Raw genomic sequence first — 23,606 nt, 5'->3', positions numbered from 1 at the left:
TTTTAATATTTACAATTCTCTTTTTTTTTTAAACAAATACAGAAAACAACACATAATGATTTATTTTCTGTATTTTTTTATCTATAAGAATTACAAAATATAAATATATTAACATTCTTATAATACAATGTGTAGTGCCATCCTAATCTATAAGGCACTACAACATACAACATGTTTATAGATTGTGTATAACAATGTATAACTGACCCTCAAACTAAAATGTTATTAAATAACCTAGTCCTATTTTTATTGCTCCAATGTTAATAACTCCTCTTTAGCTGAGAAAATATATATTCAGTCAATAACCAGATACAATATTGTTACAATCTTAATTTGATCAAATAATTACTGCTACATGCAGTATTTACGCAATCTGTTGCACACAGATACCCCAACGTGATTTAGCTAAAACAGTTCATGAACTGTGAACAATGTGAATTGTGGCTATCCCTATTCTAACAGAATTTAAATGTAAATGCAGACGGTTTTCATGACCTTGGTCAACCAATCTGAATGACCTCAGAGGCAGTATTTAGACCCACTGCTGCTTAGATCAAGCAAAAAGAGCCCTGCATGCTTTTAAAATATACTGTTAGAAATGCAATGGAATCTGCTGTTCAATGTATTCACTCTTCACTTCTCCATCTACCATTATAGGGCAGTGGTTTTTCAACCTTGGTCTTCAAGTACCCCAAATAGCCCATGTTGCTGTTTAAGTGGTCATTATAATAATTATTATTATTATTATTATTATTATTATTATTATTATTATAGCGCTCACCCGTTATAATGCACTCCATAATGCCATTACAGTAGCCCTTTTATACTTGTTATAAGGCAGAACACAAATAGCATGGTCTTGCAACTATGGCTCCCCACTATAGCGTTGTAAAAGGGCAAGAACTGTATTATTATTATTATTATTATTATTATTATTATTATTATTATTATTATTATTATTATTAATTTCAAACAATTAATTATTTTATGCTATTATAATAATACTACGATCTTAATATAATTCCATGCACATTTAGATATAGTTTATTACTATATGTTTTCTATCTTTGGGTTCTGTTGTCGCTAACTCGCCCTGAACATCATTCCAGTCAAACCACGACAGAAGCTGCACAGTTGAGTCTATGATGCAAACTGACAGCTGTGTAGGAAGGGAAGGTACAGCATCTCACACGGCTCCAGTTTTGCTCGTGTCCCAAAAGTGACCCAAACAAGAGTGTCAGTCAAAAGGCAATCATTTTAAAAATGTTGTTGGGCTCAGGTGAAAGAAATGTATTTCCAGCTGATATATATATATATATATAAAAAATATCTTTGCTAAAATGACAGAAATTACGGCCTACCTCTAAACCACTAAAACAAGCGATGGCCAATGTAATCTTTTTAAGTTATTTATTTTTTTAAGAAAGGATGCGAACATTAAAGAAAATTCTGCTCAACCATAAGAAAATCAATGTTAACAAAGCACACAGGCACATCTAAACCAGGCCTCGTTTAACGGTAAATTTTGAAAGAGTTCAGTTTCACAGTACAGTTTCATTACATTCCAGATAACTTGTCCCTCTTTTTAATTTGATATAAATCCATGACGTACTCCACATAGGAAACAGATAATACATTGACAAAAGCTGCTTTTGCACTGGCCAAAAGTAGAAAACAAAATGGGTCATTTGGCTTCATTTGGAGACCCCAAATTAATTCTGATCATCTGAATTTGAGCAGCAGTTTCCTGAATGGCTTCCTCATCACCGCAGATGACTACAGCAACACTGCAATGCCAGTCCTGTACATTGAGCACAAGCTAGATAAATCAAGACCCAATATTACTGCGGTAGACGCACAATATTGGCTGTCAATGCTATAGTAGTGATGTTATCAATGTCTCCTATTGGATGAATAGAGGATTTCTAAAGTTTAAACTTTTAACAGCTGCCCTTCCATTCAGATGTTTTTTTGTGCCTCAGAGGCGGCACACCTAGTTGAGGGGGACTTCACTGAAGGAATTGCGTGTGTGGCAACTAGACTGAGACACTTACTGGTGGCTTAGGCTCTGATTCCAGGTGGTAATATTCAGTGTATATCAGACATACCTATCAAGCTCTGCCAGGTACCCCATGAGTCCTAGGGAGTCAGGCTTCTCTGCCTCCTCTTGACAGGACTGCACAACTTCTCCTATACAAGGAGGATGAACTATACATAGCTGGTCTAAAAGTCAGGAGAATAAGCACCTAACAGTACATATAGATGGAGCCACATCAAGGCATGGCTCTCTACCAAACAATGGAGCTAAAACTGCGAGCGGCCTCAAGGTTTGAAGGGATTATCTGCTCTTTCTTGGGCAGGCAGAGATTTCTCTAGAGCAACACCATTAAAATGATCTAATCAAGCGGCTGAGAGTGCAGCCAGGAAGCACCAGGTTAGACAGAATTTTACTACCTTGTCATTCTGTTTTGCATGTGATAACCTTGCATCTGAAGTACAGCAGCCATGAACTGTTCTGTACATACCATTGCACAAACTAAAAGACCATGGTAGCAATAAACCCACCTAACCCAACTACCTTCATTCCATTGCTCATTGTCCATCACCGGGGAGATTTATTTAATCATTAGCTGTAATGTGTTAAGTGTCCAGTAGGTGTATGTGCTTACTGATGTCTATTTTCCATTACCTCCATTATTCCCTCGCGGACAATGACGTGTCTTTGTGAATAGTGGCATCAAATTAATTACCTGATACCCCACTCACAATATGTCAGAAGTGGACAGTACTACACATGCGTTTCCTGCAAACTGGCAACAGTCCACTACCTGTATTCGGTTGTACTTTGGTACTTCTATGAGCTAAGTAAGTGGAATAAACCATACCTATCACCTTTCAGGGCATAAAATTAAACCTGAATTTCCTGTACATTAATGTTTCTCAACCTTAGGGCCTGCATAGGTACACTTTATATAAAAAAAAAAAGATGGCAAACAGCTCAATTCAATTCAAATCTTCACACCACTGCAGTATGCTGGCTCTAGTTACTGTTCCAGTAAAGAAGCATGCAGTACAGTTTGCATTTCTAAGATCACTTAAATACGGAAAGCATTTTCAGGTTGATACGCATATCACTTCCGGGTTACCTGCATGTTGTGCAGTTCCTGCTCATTACGTGGGTATCCATAGAAACGGTACTATGGAGCATGTGCTGCACAAGATCCTAAGAGAACGATTGTTCTGGAATTGAGTCATTCAGCACAGAACAGTTCCATATCTAACCAGGAGTGTATAAAAAATAAAACTGCACACAAAAACAAATACGTTCACCGGTAATTTCTGATTATAGTCTTGCATTCAAAGCTTAATCTAATAATAAAAGCTGTACGGTACACTTCTTTTTATTTATGAAGTGTATGCCTATAGGGATTTGTATTTTTGGAAGTATATAATGTATTTAAGTTTAACACGCAGAGCATTCTAACATAACACAAATTAAATTGCTGGGTCAAATACAGACCTTAGTTTCGTCTATAAATTCATCCCTCAATAGATGCTTGTGGATGACATTGAATCATAGATTGGCTTATAATTCAGTGAAACCGTAACCTCGCTAGATAATGACGTGCATGCCTGTGCACAATTGATACAGTAGGTGCTTTAAGAAGGGGGGGGGGGGGGTTGGGGTGTTACCATATGAGCATTTATATTAGTACCAAAAAGGCACAAATCAAGTCTAAAGGTTAGTTAAATAACCAATTAGCTTATAAAACAAGGGCATTTTTTTTCATTTCTATGCAAATCTGTGAATAACAAAATCCCCCCCCCCCCCCCCCCCTAAGAATAATGAGAATTGATGAATGTCCCTCAAGGTGTTAAGAAAGGCATCTCTCTCTCCCTCCTTCCCGGCCTCTCTCTCTCTATCTCTTCCTCCCTCCCTCCCTCCCCCTTCTCTTTCTCTCTCTCTCTCTCCCCTCTTTCTCTCTCTCTCCCTCCTTCCCTGCCCCTCTCTCTCCCTCTCTTCCTTCCTCTCTCTCTCCCCCCCTATTTCTCTCTCTCTCTTCCTCCCTCTGCACTGTGAAGCAGAGACATTGCCCTTCTCTCTTCATTCACTTTGGGCTGTAGTTGTCTGTCAAATGCGTTTTTTTTCCCTTCCAATCTCCCCGTGTGCAGCTAACCAGATGTGAATGTACTGCATGTCCAGCACTCATTTCTCACCCTGCTCTCAGCTCATTTATTTCTATCTTCCAGGAACATCTCCCAAACAGCCTCTCTCTCGCCCTCTCTCTCTCCCTCAGCCAGTACCATTCCCTCCTCCCTCTACCCTTGTACAAATCCCCCTTCTAGAAATGCACTTTCCTATAATAGAAACACTCTTAATATACATTACAGTTCACTCTGCATTGTAGTAGTGGAAACCTGTTGGGGCCACCTAAACTGTCTTACTACAAGAGTGTCTTGTGAATATGTTATCTACCAATAAAATGTATGTAATTATATATATATATATATATATATATATATATATATATATATATATATATATATATATGTGTGTGTGTGTGTGTGTGTGTGTGTGTGTGTTTTCAGGGCAGTTGATCTATTTTGAGGTTCGCATAACGAGATTAGACATAATATTTATTTTTGCACAATTGGTCTCAGATAAACTGCACCCAGATTACACATGTCAACTGTTACAGCTGCCTGCGGGAAAAGCCGTTTTGTAGCAATATATATATATTAAAAAAGCAATTTAGAAAGAGACTAATTTTATTTTTAATTTACAGGTTACAACAATTGTTATGTTTTGGCCGTTGGTCCAGAAACAAATAAAATAAAACAAAGTTTAAGTTATTTTATTTTAAAAAACGTGTTATAACAGTAGGGCCTAATTGTAAAAAATGTGTTTCATTACAAGATTCTAGTAGATATTCGTTTCAACTTTATAATTACGTTCGCATGGAAAACAAATTGCTCACTAAAAAACAAACGGCAACCAATGCTGCACGTCATTTTTTAAGATATCTTGGCATAAACATTACAGTGACATCATATGAAACCAAATATTCCAGTACTTTTAAATTCATTAACACGTAGCACTTTTTTTTCACTGTACGTCAAATAAAATAACAGGGAACATTTTTTTTTAATTAATTTAATTTAAACATTTTTTTTTTTTAAATAATAATTTGGTTGTCGATTATCCCCTCCGCAAAAAAAAGGTTGATAGGGCTATACGCTATCTGTTTACCCGGCATACAGTATGTATGTCCCTACATTATATGCAGTTACGCCTTGAGATGTGAATAGGTAAGCTAGTTTAATGATTACAGGGCAATTCCATCCTCGCTCGCTGGCTCGCTGTGTGCGCTTACAGCGCAGCATCACAATTACAAAGCAACCCCCTAGCAAACATCAATTAAAAAAAAAAAAAGTTATTTAATAAAAAAAAAACAATAAAAAAAACTTACCATTCAAGATGCTCTGCAAAAATATGATAGCCAATATCCACATGCCCTGCGCCTTTCTATCCTCCCAGCTATGCTTCTTTTCTTCCACTGCACACTTTCTCCTTGTTCTTTTTTTTCCTTCTTCAATTTGTCAGTTGGAAGGGTACAGGGCTGCAAGCTACGGGAGATTAGTCCAGCTTTTGCTGGTTGCGCTCTCCCCTCTCTCTCTCTCTCTCTCTCTCTCTCTCTCTGTATTTCTGCCTGTCTCCCCTTCTCACTGTGCGCGCGCTTGGAGAATGTGTATGTGCGTCTGTGATTGTCTTGTTCTGTAGAGCTGTGATCTAACTCCGCTCCGCTCCTGATCTCTCTCTCTCTCCCCTCTTCCTCTCTCGTGTTTTTTCTCCTGCCCGCTTCACAGAGATGCTTTAGAGACGAGAGGAGGAGGCTTGCTTGCCGGAAAGCACAGGTGTGTTGCTGACTCAGGAAGCTGGTTTTCAAAGAGGCAGGTCCACACGGACACGCACACACAGGTGAAATGAATTTCCAAATGATGATGATTGCAAATAATAATAATACAAATTAAAATAAAATAACCATTTCCACTGATCAATAAATTATATTAATAATAATAATAAGCATAAGCATAAGGAAATAACAGACGAAGGTTATTGATGATATTAAAAAAGATTATATAGACTAGCAATAACAACCCAGCCCAGTCGAACTGCAGTAATAATCAGACTCTGAACGCAAACCCTCTTCCTCACTTCCCTCCGTCCAGCAGGCAGCAAGCAAACACATTTTCCCACTGCTGTTTTAGTCGCATTGATCCCTGCGCTAACCCTCTCTGCCTCAGAGCATTACAGAATAACCCTCTCATCGGCTTCTGCAACCACCTCAACTGCTCACAGCAAAGGTGCCGCGCGTTCGCATTGCCATCATCGCCGGAGGACTGCGCAAGGACAACACACCGCGTACAGCCAGCAGTATGAAAGATGCCTTCTTGTACACATTTTTAAAACATAAATATGTATATAGTGAGAGATTATTTTTGGATAAAGGAGTGTTATATCTATCCATACATTTGTGTGGTTTCAGTATTGTTATATTCTAAATAGATTGTAAGAATTAATAAAAAGCTTTATGGTATATTCACTTTCTTGTGGGACATATCACTGGTTTACACTTACATCAACCCGTGTTATGGCATCGTTGTGGAGTCACTGTAATGTTAGGAACCGATGACCTTGATTCAAGGTCACGTTAACGTGTTTCAGGCAAACTGGTACCAGTAGCGATCTTGTTAATTTCATATTTAACATGTAAAGATATATTTGTAGCATGCATGCCTAAACCTTGATAAATGACATACAGTACTGTACATGCAGAGGCCGAGATTGTTGCACTTTTTGATTTCTTTCTTCAAGTAATATTATTAAGCCTTTATATTATTATTATTATTATTATTATTATTATTATTATTATTATTATTATTTTAAAAGGATGTCTAATAGTGAACGATTTAAAAAATACTATTCTACTTATTTTTATGTTCAAAGATTTTTGTAGAATACAGTATTTATAGATATACTGAGTAGCATTGTGTGGAAATGAATGAGGCTCACACTGCATTTGCAGGTTCTCAAACTCACAGTTTATTAAGCCGGGACTCTACACTGGACAGGCAAATGACACTCTCTGACTCAGCAACTCTCTGTCTCAGCAACTCTCTGTCTCAGCAGCACTTTGTCTCAGCAGCACTCTCTGTCTCAGCAGCACTCTCTGTCTCAGCAATACTCTCTGTCTCAGCAACTCTCTGTCTCAGCAATACTCTCTGTCTCAGCAACTCTCTGTCTCAGCAACACTCTCTGTCTCAGCAGCACTCTGTCTCAGCAATACTCTCTGTCTCAGCAACTCTCTGTCTCAGCAATACTCTCTGTCTCAGCAACTCTCTGTCTCAGCAGTGCTCTCTGTCTCAGCAGCACTTTGTCTCAGCAACACTCTCTGCCTCAGCAGCACTCTCTGCCTCAGCAGCACTCTCTGTCTCAGCAATACTCTCTGTCTCAGCAATACTCTCTGTCTCAGCAGCACTCTCTGTCTCAGCAATACTCTCTGTCTCAGCAATACTCTCTGTCTCAGCAATACTCTCTGTCTCAGCAATACTCTCTGTCTCAGCAACTCTCTGCCTCAGCAGCACTCTCTGTCTCAGCAGCGCTCTCTGTCTCAGCAGCACTCTCTGTCTCAGCAGCATTCTCTGTCTCAGCAGCACTCTCTGTCTCAGCATCTCTCTGTCTCAGCAGCACTCTCTGTCTCAGCAGCAAACCAGGACCAACAGGATAATCAATCACTAGAAATAACCAATGAAGAATAAACTGACGTGTTAAACTCAAAACCTGCTATTTTAGCTTCATTGTTTTTCTATCTATCTATCTATCTATCTATCTATCTATCTATCTATCTATCTATCTATCTATCAATATAATAGCTATAATGTAGGCTTACCACTGCAGCACAATCAATTCAAATGAAACTGAACTGAATGAATAATGGCGCATCCACATTTCTTAATTATTGTCTCTTCATTGCCGGCATCGGAACACATGCAGCCCCATTGACGGCACTACTGCGCTTCAGTTTAATTAAAAATAACCAATTTCCTCTGACATCCTCCTTACTCATATCCCCAATATAAATACACTCCCGTCACTGCAAAGCATTTCAAAAGAACGTTCATTGTGTTCCGAGACCAAGCAATAGAACACTACGATACATAGCACAGAGCCTAAACTGAGTAACTGATAGGTAAATCAGAAGGCAACCCCGAAGCCTATTTCAGTAGGCGGCTGTGTCATATAAAGATCAGTATGTTATATACTGTATACTGAAATTAGGTCTATCAACAGCATGTAGAACAGGATCTCAAAACAAATGTCCAGGAATAGTTTCATCAAAACATGACAGGTGGCTCCCAATATATATCCTCAATCAGCGAACTGAATTGGGGCAGTGCAGATTAAAACCAGCACACATATTCCATTCCAGCAAAGTCAGATGGAGGAGTGCTCTAATTAATTAGCATACATGTCAAACTCAAAGGAATGCTATTGCATAGCATTTCATCCACTTCAGGTTTTGCTGTGACCTTAAATGGCAGAATATGTTGCAACAATATGTTTCCTGCAAAGGAATGCAGGGACTCATGTAGTCACACAATGATGGTTTATAGAGCCCAAGTTTTTGGCTAGTATTTCTGGATAGATGGGACTCTAAAATGTATCTTATGATATTCCACTGGAGCCATTATGTTAATGTGTCACCAAACAGACACTTCCCTGTTAATTTTATCACTTGTTATTTAAGTCTCACAATGTAATATAAACAGGCATATTATATAAAAAAAGGATTCATCAGCCTTATTTGAATACTTCTCAATGTTGCTTTTGTTCAGCCCCAGGTGTAACTAGGGCACCACCAATGTCTCCGTGTGGTGGGTTTAACTGGAGCTTCTTGTCCAAAATGCATGCCCTGTCTAGTAAGCTTAGCATCCACGTCAGGCCTTCGCAGCCACTTAGAATACAAGGGCTGTCATCTCTGATTGCCTGACGCCTCTGATCTGGTCTTACTGTGGGAGGCATTTCTATGCACATTTCCATTTAAATGTGGATTGTATTATATTCTTGAAATAATAAAGCAGTAATGCCAGTCCATTTTTTTTCTTTTGTCTGTTGTCCGGCACCTTGTTGCTTGGGTGGATTATCTGTACAGTTCTCTGTTTGCTGTGAGTGCAGCTCTAGCCCTCCCAGCAGCATTCCGAATAGTATTATTAGCAACCATGTCATGAATTCTGTTGCTCTTAGCACTGGCTCTTATATTTTCAGAGTTTTTTTTCTGTGGGCTCGGCCGAGGCCTTATTAATGAAAACTGCAACCTAGCTTGGCCTCCCCACTGGCAAAAACAGATGATTTTATTCTTTGTTCTTGTATTTCAGGGAAGGGGGGTGTATAGAAATGCCTACGGGGAATCACAGTTCAGTATCTTAACCTGCCTATGTTTTGGCCGTGCCTGGTTATGGAAATTACAGGATTTGAAGTAATGTTGTCTCCTGTTTTTCTGTGTGCTTTTGCTTTTCACAGTTCAAGGGTTATCACGGTGGTTAATGCTTCCCTCTATTGAATAGAAGAATACCACACAATATGGGACCCTGTCTGCTTCTATTGATTCCCATGCGATTCAGGCTGGCTGTATCAATTAGCCTTTATGTATGGGTGTGTGGGGTTGGGTACTTGTTGTAGTTGTTCTCTTTTTTTATTTTTTTATTTATTTTTTACTCTTAAGCTAAGTGCATAGTTTATTTGTAATCTGTTTTGCCAGTGCAGACTGCATCTGTTTTTGTTTGGGTTTGTACCTGTGCTCCAGTTGAGTTACAGATAGCGTAAGTATATACACCAGTGCCATCTGCTGGACATGTAGTACAGAACAACCCTATTAAATGATGTAAAATACTCACAGGTAATAAATGCCCTGATACCTCAGCCCTACAGAAATCTAAAACCGTACAATAAAACGTTTGCGTTTGATTAAGGAAATTTATTAATATGTGTATTAGGCACATTATCTAATTTAATCTAAACTGAATTGAGATGTGTTGCACAGTGCCACTTCTTCAGCAGAGCAATAAACACACACTAAAACAATTAAATACAAGCCATTAAACAAAAAAACAAAAACATATTTACATTAATAAATGCCAAATCCCAGATCCCTAATTTGTGTAGAAAGGAGCAAGGGGGGAAAACGAGTTAAGACAGGAACGAGCTAATATTAGTGAGTTATTTTCTTTATTATTAACATGTTACAAAGCATATGGAATACGTTACATGATTCTGACAGGCTGTGTTATACAACAAAGACAAAGAATTTGCTTAAGCAGAATCTGTGGGTTACAACAGAATGCTATCGCACAATACATCTTTCAGTGTGCCGTGCCATGGTGTGCTACCAATGCAGACAGAAACAGCACTGGGGAGTATTAAGAGATTATGATACCCCATTCCCTGGGAAGGAATGGCCAGTGGATAAACCTGCTCTACTTCAGGAGTGCAGGAACACATCTGACCAGCAACAGGAGATCTCCTAAGGGGGTGTTGGGCACACTGTGCTCATATTAATACTTGGGTTGCTGCTGGTTCTTGTCATGCTAAGGCTGTTTATTTAATTTTATTGTATTTTATTTGATGTATTTAGTTATTATAGGAGTCCAGTTCAAGGGTGCTCTTGGTTGATAACATTTTTTCCAAAGTGGCCTTATTAAATTATCACAGACATATAAATTATGGACCTATTCACACCAAACGCTATGCAACGCAATGCTGGGCTTTTATATGTTTTTATTTATATTTCACATTAGCAAGTTGGCCACTTCAGCAAATATATTGATCATATGAATGCACAACTTGTACAGTACAATCTTCCAAGTTTTGACAATGCTTTCCGTGCTATGAAACTGACAGGATAGGACACTGTGCTTTAACCATTAACAAGCAATGTTTTCACTGCAGCTTTCACTGGTACTAACTCACTTCCTGTGTTGCGTAACAGTTTAACTCAGAAAACGTGGTTTCTACATTTTTTAAGCAAATAGTTGTCAATTGCAACGTTATTTATTACATTTAATATCTAAATAAAAGTTACACAAAATTCAACAACATTCTCATTCAGGTTTGACCCTTGTGACACTCATGCCTCATTTCCACTGTGGGCCACGAACGGTCTTGGCCAAGAAAAACACGCTTCAGTGCTTTTTCCAAACGTGGCCAACCTCAGAAGATCATGTCCTGCGTCATAAGGTCACTGGTGGATAGTATTGTGCTGTGCTTTAAAAATCCCGTAGCAGTACTACGTTCAGAAATAAACAAACTGCCAGAGCAATGGATGCTGCAATTGAAAGCGACAGCCATTGCAGTAGTGAAACAAGCTTGAGATGTGCAGCTGTTTATCCCTGACGGCTTCTTATCCAGCACAGGCCTCCCTGCTACGTGGCCAGGGATCAACATTTTCAGCAATAAAAAAACGAAATAAAAATCTGCGTTATTCCGCAATTAAAATAAAAGGCTAAAATGAAGTCCTTCCGTCACATTGTAAGATACACAAACAGTACTATTGAATAACAGTTAACACAGGAAGTATTTATTGGTACACTTTTAAATTCTAAGGAAGGTACCATTTTACTTTAAACATTACCAATACAATGCACTGGATACTGACGTGAACTGCAGCTACAACATGAATGTGACAGCGCGCCTCGTTCAACCTTGACCTCTGTACACCAGAAGCAGTTTTATTGAACAAGTATGTTTATGTAAATTTAAAGCAAATTTGCCTGTGTTGATGATTATACATGATAACTGTATTGATTTGGTTATCAAACAAACAAAAAAAGCCTTGCATGTTTTTTGCCCCGCACCAAGTTTAAAACAAAAAACTCTCAGACAGCGTAGATAATCTGTGTTTTTACATGTTATTCCGCAGCAAACTATTCCTAGGATCCCTGGTGATGACATCATTCCTTTGTGGCCAGGTCTTGCCACACCGGGTACAATATAGCACACCAAGCCAGAAAAAGCTGTTGCAGCCGACCAGGGCCGATGTGACCCACGCAGATATAGCCGGCAGTGTAAACACCCTTTTTTAGGGTCGGGCCGGTAGTGGAAACAGGTATTTTTTAGGGTCGGGCTGCAGTGGAAACACTCTTTTTTAGGGTCAGGCTGCAGTGGAAACACGTTGTTTTAGGGTCGGGCTGCAGTGGAAACACGTTGTTTTAGGGTCGGGCTGCAGTGGAAACACGTTGTTTTAGGGTCGGGCTGCAGTGGAAACACGTTGTTTTAGGGTTGGGCTGGCAGTGGAAATATGTTATTTTAGGGTTGGGCTGGGAGTGGAAACACGTTGTTTTAGGGTTGGGCTGGCAGTGGAAATATGTTGTTTTAGGGTCGGGCTGCAGTGGAAACATGTTGTTTTAGGGTCAGGCTGCAGTGGAAACACGTTGTTTTAGGGTCGGGCTGCAGTGGAAACACGTTGTTTTAGGGTCGGGCTGCAGTGGAAACACGTTGTTTTAGGGTCGGGCTGGCAGTGGAAACATGTTTTTTTAGGGGTATTGCATTTCCTCTTGCACCCGAAATCGCTCTGTTTTCTGTGCTACGGTGCACTGAAGTACCAGTGGTTTATTTAGCATTTCAATGCTCCTGTTTCATATTAATCTCTCACATTGTCCCAACAGGACGTGTCACTAAGTGTTGTGCTTTTCCCAGGACCTTACTATAAACAAGCCAGTGCATCTCAGCTGTGTTTTGTCCTTGTAATATATTGGAAATAAACACATTTCTGAAAATAACCAAAGCTTTGAACTTTGTATACATGCGCAACTTGGCCTTCATGCAGTAGCTGTTGTGTATTTATTTAGCTATATCAACTCTGTGACAGAATTTGAGGACATTTTTTTTATCAACACATACTGTAAGCTGCTTAATATCAGCTCCTAGTGTATGTTTTAAAGTGTCATAGAACACCCTGCAGTCTTTACAAGAAACGCATTACTTTATCTTTGCTTTGGTCTGTGTTGTCCATATCGCAGCAATATCTTTTGCAGCACAGTCCCAATTGTTTTGATATTTTTAGTCTCAACTCATGGGTCATAAATCATCCTGGGAATGCATTTGCCAGCTTTTACTCAGGAGCTTTCACCAGGAGAAAGAGAAATTCTACGATGAGAATCTCAGTGTATCCAGATGACGCTCCCTCCTGCAACAATGCTCATTATGGGTTCCCTCAATACCACATCCATTTTAATCAGAGCACCAGCATTTCTGTAAGAGGGAGAACCATCTGGAAACACTACCGTGCTCAGAAGAGAAACTATTTCTCTCCTGTAGGCTCCTGAGTAAAATTTGTAAATCCATGATGCATTAATGAAAATATCAAAACAATCAGGATTATATTTAATAATACATTCCTGTGGTACAGACAACACATGATACAGCAAAGTAAAGAGTTACTCCCAAATACTGTAGGAGGTTCAGTAGCCCATTTAAGGAGAGGGTGCCTATATATATATATATATATATATATATATATATATATATATATATATATATATATATATATATATATATATATATATATATATATATACACATATTGTAGCATGTCTGGGTTGTTCCCGCAAGTGAGGACATTTTTGGGACGAGACGGACCCCAGTGGAGTATATGAGGAGCATGTAAGGCAATACTAGGACTGTAACTGCTTGTTCAAACAAGCGTGGCTCTGTTGTAGGGTTGTTAAGAAGCTGGGCTGGCGCACACAGTGTAGCAATTGGCTCTGCACTGGGTTGAGTTTGGAACGATTCAGTATGTACTGGAAATTGACACCCATTAGGTTGGTAAGATTTTGAGTTATTTATGTTCTCAGTAAATACATGAATAAATAAAATTGCCTTTGAAGCTGAAGACTCTTTTGGGAAAAGTGGTGCCTAAAAGTATCATGTCGTTATGTTTCTAATTGTTTTAGTTCATAATTCTATCAAAACATTTACAATGTTACTACTGTATATTGTAGAAATAGGACAATTCTGCCATTTGTGGTTCCATAATCTAACTGACGAGTATACGGCTCCAGGTCCATGACCTTCAAATGCGTGAATAGCATTGATAATTGAGGCACATTTAAAACTACCCCCCCCCCCCCCTCAACACACACACACAAAACACAGTTAATGTTACAGTGTATGAATTAATCTTCAATATAATATTGAGTATAGACGTGTTTAATAAGGGAACGAGACAGAAAGTTAATGTTACAGTGTATGAATTAATCTTCAATATAATATTCAGTATAGATATGTTTAATAAGGGAATGAGACAGAAAGCTTGAGAAAGTATGAGACGTTGAGATCAAAGAAATTGCTTTTTTGCCTTTTCTCTCTCTCTCTTTTTTTTATGCATGGCAGACAGAAGCCTTAGGGCCTGAATTGCAATGTATAGCCAAAGGCTCTGAGAGCTGTCTGTGAAAGAAATGCAGTTTCAGAAATGAGAACTCAAAGGGGACTGGATTTCATAGCGAGGGCTATAGTGTCGTTGGTTTCCTTCTGTTACAAGATCATATGCAAAGTCGATGTCATTTGATGATACAGTTTTCCAGGCGTCACTTGATTAACGCATGCAAATGACCACAATGTTAATTTGGTTACACTTCCAAAATAATGGCCACAAATCCCTCTGAATTCCAATGCATTGGCTGATGTTCCTTTGGGGTCCCCCTTGAATTCATGGAAACACTGGACGCTTAATGTAAAGTGTTACCCTATTCATTATGTGGACATTGTTTTTCTTTTAATGTCTTCAGGACTCGAAAAATCATTACAAAATAAGAACATTTGTTATTCAGATGTTGCACCTGTGCAATCCTAGGAAACTCTTATTGAAAATCTGAGGAATGTACAGACATATTTTAAAGTTTTTTTGTTTTGTTTTATTTTTCTTGTCAAGATTTTTGCACTTAATTTGTAAATATGGCCAAATATGAGCCAACAGAAAAAAAATATCACACGTATTGAAATACTACTACTACTACTGCTACTGCTACCAGGAAGAAGAAGAAGAAGAAGAAGAAGAAGAAGAAGAAGAAGAAGAAGAAGAAGAAGAAGAAGAAGAAGAAGAAGAAGAGCCTTTGAAGACTGGGTTTGAACATTTTTAATATGACTTTGAATATGAAATGAAACAATAATAATTTTGCAATGATTTAATAGTGCTTGGTAGGCCTTCATCAAAGTACACTGAAGGAACAGCTGGGCTTCCACTGCGGTCCCCCCCCCAACCCCCCCCCCCCCCCCCCCAATGTCATTCACACAAGGAGCAAACAAGGGTTTTGTAAATGAACTTTAGTCCACTGAGGGGTTTCTTTGTGCCAGAGCAGCAAACATACTATATTTCAGTTATATTTAGGAATGGTAACATCTTTTTCTCATCTGAACTGGCTCAGAAAACACTCTCGTGCACAGTTGTCAACCAACAGAATACATATGTAAAGGAATTATTACCAGCAATTATTATGTATCAGGTTCTTATTATATATATATATATATATATATATATATATATATAAGGACCACAAAAATACATAGTTATATATATATATATATATATATATATATATAACTATGTCTTTTTGTGGTCCTTTTGCCCACTCAGAGTGTTCATAACAATACATTACTATACCATAAGAGACAGGGTGAACTGCACATATACATTTTGGGGTTGTATCATACTTTCTAAAATTTCTGTGTGTATATGATTGTACCTGGCCTCTACCACACACATACCATTCTAATGTGACACTAGTGGTGAACTTTCTGTCCACAGTCTCTGGTCTTTACCATGTTTTTCACTATGTTTTCCTCTATGTGTTCCCACTTTACCATGTTTTTCACTATGTTTTCCTCTATGTGTTCCCACTTGACCATGTTTTTCACTATGTTTTCCTCTATGTGTTCCCACTTGACCATGTTTTTCACTATGTTTTCCTCTATGCGTTCCCACTTTACCATGTTTTTCACTATGTTTTCCTCTATGCGTTCCCACTTTACCATGTTTTTCACTATGTTTTCCTCTATGTGTTCCCACTTTACCATGTTTTTCACTATGTTTTCCTCTATGTGTTCCCACTTTACCATGTTTTTCACTATGTTTTCCTCTATGTGTTCCCACTTTACCATGTTTTTCACTATGTTTTCCTCTATGCGTTCCCAATCTTTGTCTATGCTTTCTTGTTAAGTTGGCATTGCCTTTGTGACCTTGTTAATGCTTCCTATTTGAAGTTAACGAATGGGAATATGTTTCTACTCAGACATAATTTACCAGTTAAAGCACTCAAGTATTTATTTTGATACCCATCGGAAAATAAAAGGCTGTTGGCTTAAATGCTTCCGATAAGATTTATCACTGGGGGGGGGGGCAGCGCACATTTAATCAAAAGAAACTTAATAACCCATATCAGGAGCGCACTGAGCTCGCAGATAAGCTCGTAATAAAAGTGTCCGAAGTCATAAACCTGGTAAAGTTGTCAGTTACAGGCCTGCTGAAATATTTTCTCACCTTGAGGAGCGGTCCACCGCATCATTACGTGGTGTCTCAAGCAAATAGCACTCCGGCGGCCACCATATCCATTATCTCACTCTTACTGTACCACAGCTTTAGTGACCCCTTCCCAGCCCCTAGCCAGCCACAGTCCCTCCCAAAAAACAACGTTCTAGAGGACATTGTACTGGTCTTCTCCTGGTTTAAAAAGTAGGAAAAACACATCCTGTGGGATCGATTGGTTTAATATATATAAATATTATCCAGTTCGTTAATGCCCTGCCCTTTGTAAATCCAGCTGTATACAGCCCTGATGATGAAAAATGACCTTGTTTTGGCAGCATTTCCTTAAGAAAGATGTCTGGTTGAGTTTCATTGGGTTAAATCAAGCTGCCCAGTAAAAATTAAAAAGGTGTTCAGCTTCAAATCAATAACTCTGTTCATCAATCATAGTGCTTTTAGTGTTTTACTCCACAGTTTATAAGCTGAAGGTTATGATGTAATCACAACGCACTAATAACAGCAGAATCTAAATCTCAGTAATAATTATGCACACAGCCGATCAATACGCTTATGCTGCACTTTTCAGCACTGTGTAAAATACTAGCCCAGGCCCAGTATTAAAGGGGAACCGTAATTTCTTTCTGACAGTTGTCACCTTTACGACTCCACAGTTATTTATGGGGCATATGCCACCGAGATGGATTTTTCCCCGACGCTCCGAAATGAAGAGGTCTGTCTGCTGCATTCAGACACAGAGTATGGAAATGACTCTTTGTCAGAGAAATGTCCTAAAATTTCCAAAGATGTTTTTTAAATATCTGAAACACTCGCATGGCTCATATTTCTCTCCAAAATCCCCTCTGAATAAATCCATAATGGATAAAGTCAAAATGGGATGAATCCACAGCCTGTCAGGTGATAGATTGTAGTGACCAGGTAAGTCAGGTTTAACCAACTCCACATTCACTCCATAATGAGTGATTAGGAGAGATTCTTACCATTACTGTGTATGTAGATGCTACCAAAATGGTGCGAGAAAGTAAGAAATCAATTGGTAGCAGAGCAAATAACAGATATCTTTTTGGAATAAACACCATTATGCTAGAAAATATCTGTCTCCTATTTTGTCTCTCTTTCTCTAATGTCCATTTTTTTTACCTTTAAACTGTGTTGATTTCCTTTTTCCGTGTCTACATGACCTGCTGTAACTCGTGCTATTCAGACCTCTGCGTGGTTCAGTCACTGTGTGTATAATTGTACCAGGTTATTATGTTTCCTATCTATGTTTTGGCAGGGCAGCTTCTAAACCTCCATAGAGTTCACACAAACTGTTTTCAAATGTCTAGCAATGAAAAGCCATGATTGAAGAGGATATAGTCATTTAGCCAGCTGCTTGCAGTTGTTTTGATCCATTGCCTGGTTTAACAGAATGACTAGGGCATGATTGTGTTATGTAGGTAACAGCAGCTGTATTTACTATGCAGGTTCTCAGTTGGTGAAATTAATAGTCGAGGGGTTTGAGATTTTTTATAATTCTCTCTGTCTGATCTGTTGCATCCATCTTCCAGTTCTATTGAAGCAATTAATAAAAGGGGGTATTGTTTATCCATGTCGTCATTGGGATCTTTAAGAGTCAACTAGACTAAGTTCTGTATGCCAAATATTGCAATCATGGCTGTCATTTTTAATTTTGCCCTCAAAGGCAAACCCAAATATCAATAATATTGCTATTATGGTTATGTGTAGTGTATTAGCATGTAGGGCTTTAAACGTGTAAGGCTTTCTCTCTCCCCTCTCTTTTTCGATGCAGTATCTCTGTATTTCTGTACAGAAACAGATACACTACACACATATTGAATGGCGCTTGTGGTTTCTGCTTTACTGAGCCAGTGTAAGTTAGTTTTAGTAAACAGATCAGACACCATTTCCCAAGGCCACTGCAAGCCTGCTGCTGTATGAATGGAATGCAGCACAATGAAAAGATACCCAGCGGTCTCAAGGTTCAGAAATGTCAGTTTGGAACACAGGGCTGCAGCACATTATGAGATGCGGTGCTGCTTGCAGCTGTACAGTGAGGAAGCTTTGCGTTTGCATTACACCAAGGTTATGGAAACCCAACAGTGTATGAGAGTCTAACACCAAGGTTATGGAAACCCAACAGTGTATGTGAGTCTAACACCAAGGTTATGGAAACCCAACAGTGTATGTGAGTCTAACACCAAGGTTATGGAAACCCAACAGTGTATGAGAGTCTAACACCAAGGTTATGGAAACCCAACAGTGTATGAGAGTCTAACACCAAGGTTATGGAAACCCAACAGTGTATGAGAGTCTAACACCAAGGTTATGGAAACCCAACAGTGTATGAGAGTCTCTGTAGTGAACTTCTCTCAGTAGCAGTAGTGTCATATTTTTAATCATTTAAATGACAAAGGTATTTGCTTCTGCCACTGTCTGAACAGATCCCAGGATGGGAATTGTGTTGTTGCCTCTCCAACTGAGCACGATAAGAGGATCAGTGTTCAAAAAAATAAGACCAACACGTACAATCTCGTACAAACCAGTGCCCTAGATTTCAGGACATGAGCAGAAATACACCTAATGCTGACTGAGCCACTGAGATCCGTTTTCACACATTACTATCTTAATCTGGTAACACTTTACATGAAGTATCTCTAATTACTGTGTATTTACAGAGTAGTTACTTAGCAAATACATGCGTACTTACACATCATTACAACGTTACAATGTACCTGATGTGTAATTGTTTTTTTGCACAATATAACCCTAAGCCTAACCCTAACCCAAGCCCTATTCTGATACAATTGTCTACTTACATATATCGTGCAAAATGATTTGCACATTAAGTACATTGTAACTATGCATAGTATCATTGTAGTTTGCGAAGTAACTACCATGTAAATACACAGTAATCAGAGACACTATGTAAAGTGTTCATCTTAATCTTTTAAAACAGCTGTCATAAATAAACTAAAGTAATATTCTATGGGATGTCTGTCACCGGTAGGATTCACACCTTTTTTATTAATACTGACCCTGAATTGCGATATGTTTTTTTTTTTTCAGTGGGAGTTGGGTCCTGCTGCAATGGTCATTAAAGCTGGATACGCTTTGTGGCTGAACTGAAGCATTTCATATCTAGCTTGACAGCTTGATTTCAAGCCTTGATTTGGCCTTTCATTTTAATTTAGTCCCCAAAGGAGCTGAGCATTTGTGTCTGCCTAAGACATGAGGCTGTTTATTCAATGTGCCTCACTCATTCTCTTCCATTAAAACAAAGTACATTCAAGTGTTAGCTGACTGGTAAGAGAAGGTGTTAAGGGTTCTGTACTGTCCACACAGGTTTTACTGTACCCATTTGGGTGGCCTCGATTTGCATTGCTGCTCTGTCAGTAAATCCATGTTTTTTTGTTTTTTTTTTCCTGCACTAGGCGATGGAATACCTGCACATTGGGAGATAATATCTTATCTGCTCAGTCGTGTGATGATGAGCGGCTCTGCTGCCTGGGATCATGTTCCACTCAGATTTCATCTAGCTATGCGGCCTGTTTGCTCAGAACAGAAAAGACACACGTCTGGTAAAATGATACCTTTTGTTGTGCTAAACAATAGCGGTGAGAGAGGCAAGCAGTCCGCCAGATTCCAAATATAACCAAGTGCGGTGTTTCATGCACTTGTCAACCTGCTGCAGCAGAGCAGGCCAGTTCAGCAGCTACCCACACTTTGAGCTGGGGTTACCGTGGGTTTAGACTGAATGACAAGCCAATGGTCTCAGTGTTAAGGCATTACATTAAACAACAGAGACGTGGATTTCAGGGCCGATAAGTGAACATAAGAGTTTTGCGCCACCACACTTACACAAGAGACTGCAAGATTATCATAGATTTTGTATTCGTGTTGCTCCAGCAATGTGCACTGTGGTTGTTTGAAACACCCAAATCGAATTTTGCCTCACCACTGCAACCCACTTTCTGTTTTTTTTTTTTACAATAAAGCCAATACTTGTGCTGTTTATTTCTGTTACCCTGGACATGGATTATTCTATCCTAGGATTGCCCACTTACTTGTATATGGATAAAAGCAATTGTATTTATGTAACTAGTGTCACATACAGTATGCAAATGTTAACTTTTGAAGCTACATTATGAAAACAATATGCTATTATCATAGCACACATATGCAACATCAGCAGTAAACACCAATCCGTACAAGATTTTGAAGGTTATCAGGCTTTGAATCAGACCAAACCTCATTATCTGGCCCTGAATCAGACCTCTAAACCTTGTGAGCTGGTTTGTTCCCAACCTCATTGTCCCCACTGATCCCAGTCAGCAAAGGTTGAGAGGGTGGAGGGTTTGATTCAGCCCTTCTAGTTCTAAATCAAGAGTGGACACCATAATTACAGGAGCAAAACAGGATTCAATACTGTGTTTTGTTTTTTATAGCCTTTTACATTATTAACAGGGCCATTAAAAAAGCAGGTCTTAATAAGAGTGCTGTTCAGGAAACCTCTTTATAACCTCCAGGAGGAATCAACGTGTCAGTGGGCAGTTGTACAGAACCCTGGGCACATTCTTTTTTATTATTATTTTGTGGGGGAAATAATTGGTACAGTTAATATGGTACTGTGATTCTAGAAACTCAGCACTTTTTAAAAGCTGGATAATTTATTCTGACAACAAACCCTTCATAAATATACCTATACTGTATACTCTATACTCCTGCAGGAACACACAGTATGTGCAGGCATGCTGTAATTGATCTCCCTTGGTTATCTGCAAACCCCCTAAAACGTTGATAAGGTTTTATCCATGTGACTTTTAATGGCTACCACTAGCCCCCATTACCAATAAAACAAAAGAAATGTTGAACATCCCCCACAGTCACTGTCATTACTTCATATTATTATTATTATTATTTATTTCTTAGCTGACGCCCTTATCCAGGGCGACTTACAATTGTTACAATATATCACATTATTTTTACATACAATTACCCATTTATACAGTTGGTTTTTTTTACTGGAGCAATCTAGGTAAAGTACCTTGCTCAAGGGTACAGCAGCAGTGTCCCCCACTGGGGATTGAACCCACGACCCTCCGGTCAGGAGTCCAGAGCCCTAATCACTACTCCACACTGCTGCCCTCATAGAAATCAGTATTAAAGAGAATCAGATAAAGCAACCGCAGGTTAGAGGTGATTCTGCAACAAGGTGATTCATTTTCTAGGCAATGTTACCATGTGGCGTGCCTTCCCCATTGTTACACCATCCATTTACCATGCCTCATCTTCCTGATCTGTGATTTACAGATTACTGATTTTACTCTGCTTTACTACACTGTGCCATGCTCTTACCATGGTATTCCACGGCAACCCTTTAGGACAATGCTTTCAGTTCTTATAGAGTGAAGGGATGCTTCATTCCAATGCTTCCGCTTGTTTTCACCTCTTCAGTGAATAAATATCTCTCAGCCAGGAAACCCTGCAGTCTTCTACTGGAGACCCTGTCAGCGACTCCACTAACGGTCATGTCTTTCTATCTAAAGTTGGGGCCTGGGTAGGTTTCCATAGCAATTAGGTTAGCTGCCGCTCAGGAAATTGAAAATATGTCTGCAGTAATCGACTCGTGAAAACACGTGTTATGAAATGATTGGAAAGTATCCACAAGGTGGTCAGGGAGGGTAGTTCACCTCATGGTGTTTAGAGATCCTTGCAGATCAGGGGCCCCGTAGCAAATATTTCCCAGGCCGGGTCTTCGGCTCCAAGGTTGAGTTATTTGATTTGCTTAAGTTGAGTGGAAAGAGGTGATTGCCTTGACAGCAGGAATGGAGGTTGCCAGTTGATCTTCAGTCCTCTTGATCAGTAGAAAAAACTGGTTTCAGGAAGGAACAGTTCAATTGTTATTTGAAGTTGTCTCGCTAAAACAAGCAGTTCTCTACACCAGCAGCAGTGTCAAGCTACCCGTATCCTGACCCACAAGGTTATACTTCTGCAATCCACTCCACCCCATCTCCAGTGATTAGCAGCAGCCAGTATGTGATCTACGATCTTGTAGTCAATTTTCAGTGGCCAGGCTAATTACACCAACAGCACTGAACTCATTATTGTGTTTAGATCTTTTACTGCTGTTACATTATTCAGAGTCCATTAAAAAGATTACTGCGCCTTTGAAAATACATGGTTTGCACAAGAACATCCCCTGTGGTCCTTTAAGGTGCATTACTGTATATAAAGTGCGGGGTGTCCCTGGAGCTGCAGCACAAACTTCTAAATGTTTCAACTGCCTCCTCCTCAAGGGTTCTTGTCTTCACAAGGGAACCTGTTTAAAACTGCTTTATTATTTCTGAATTTATCATTTGTAATTGAATACGGTACAGAATAAATAGTAAGGCATCATTTGAACCTGAGGCCTTCAGAAACTGCATTTGTTTCAGTGTCTTTTCACTCTTGTCGTGTAGATATCATTCTTTTTTTTCTATAGAACAGCTTCTGTGTATGCAGATCATAATCTAAATGCTGCTGGAATGTTCCGAATAATGACCTTTTGACCACTGCTGGCCACACATATTAACGAATCAGATTGTGACTTGCACCACAGAAAAATATCTATGTGAAGAAAAATGACACCAAATATAGAAGGTCATGTCAAGAGAAACCAAAGTTATATCCCCATGTGTGACCTCTCATCTTCTCTAAAGCTGGTTATGTCACATTGGGGGGGCTGTTATATATATATTAGGTGGTGTGTTGTATGACTGAATACCATATGGAGAGCAAAGCTTCCAATTTCAGTTTTGGCTTCCAGACTGTCAATACAGGAGTGCCATTCTGAATTTAAGACAGCACACAGAGCAGAGGTCAGTAATTGACTGAGCTCAGAACCACAGTATGTGTGGTTGTATGTGTTCCCCTCGACTGGCAGACTCGACGGTAGGTGGAAACCGGAAGTCGGACATCTTGGGGAAGTACTCTAAACAACTCCATTGCGATCAGATACGGGTCAGGCAG

The 23,606-nt window shown here is 39.1% G+C and overlaps 1 protein-coding gene across 2 annotated transcripts in view; it reads right to left on the bottom strand.

The window, feature by feature from the left end:
* The window catches only part of LOC117405878 (cell adhesion molecule DSCAM), a 174,801-nt gene extending 168,354 nt beyond the window's left edge, over window positions 1–6,447 (bottom strand). The window contains exon 1 of one of the 2 annotated variants that reach the window (XM_059030800.1): window positions 5,472–6,447. In XM_059030800.1, the coding sequence (XP_058886783.1) occupies window positions 5,472–5,514 (43 nt within the window). In that variant the 5' untranslated portion in view covers window positions 5,515–6,447. The remainder of the gene's footprint in view (window positions 1–5,471) is intronic. The other variant, XM_059030798.1, reaches the window with a different exon arrangement.
* Window positions 6,448–23,606: the final 17,159 nt, after the last annotated feature.

The sequence above is a fragment of the Acipenser ruthenus genome, chromosome 9 (assembly GCF_902713425.1).
Source record: "Acipenser ruthenus chromosome 9, fAciRut3.2 maternal haplotype, whole genome shotgun sequence".
Taxonomy (NCBI): domain Eukaryota; kingdom Metazoa; phylum Chordata; class Actinopteri; order Acipenseriformes; family Acipenseridae; genus Acipenser; species Acipenser ruthenus.
This window is presented reverse-complemented; position numbering and strand designations above follow the sequence as displayed.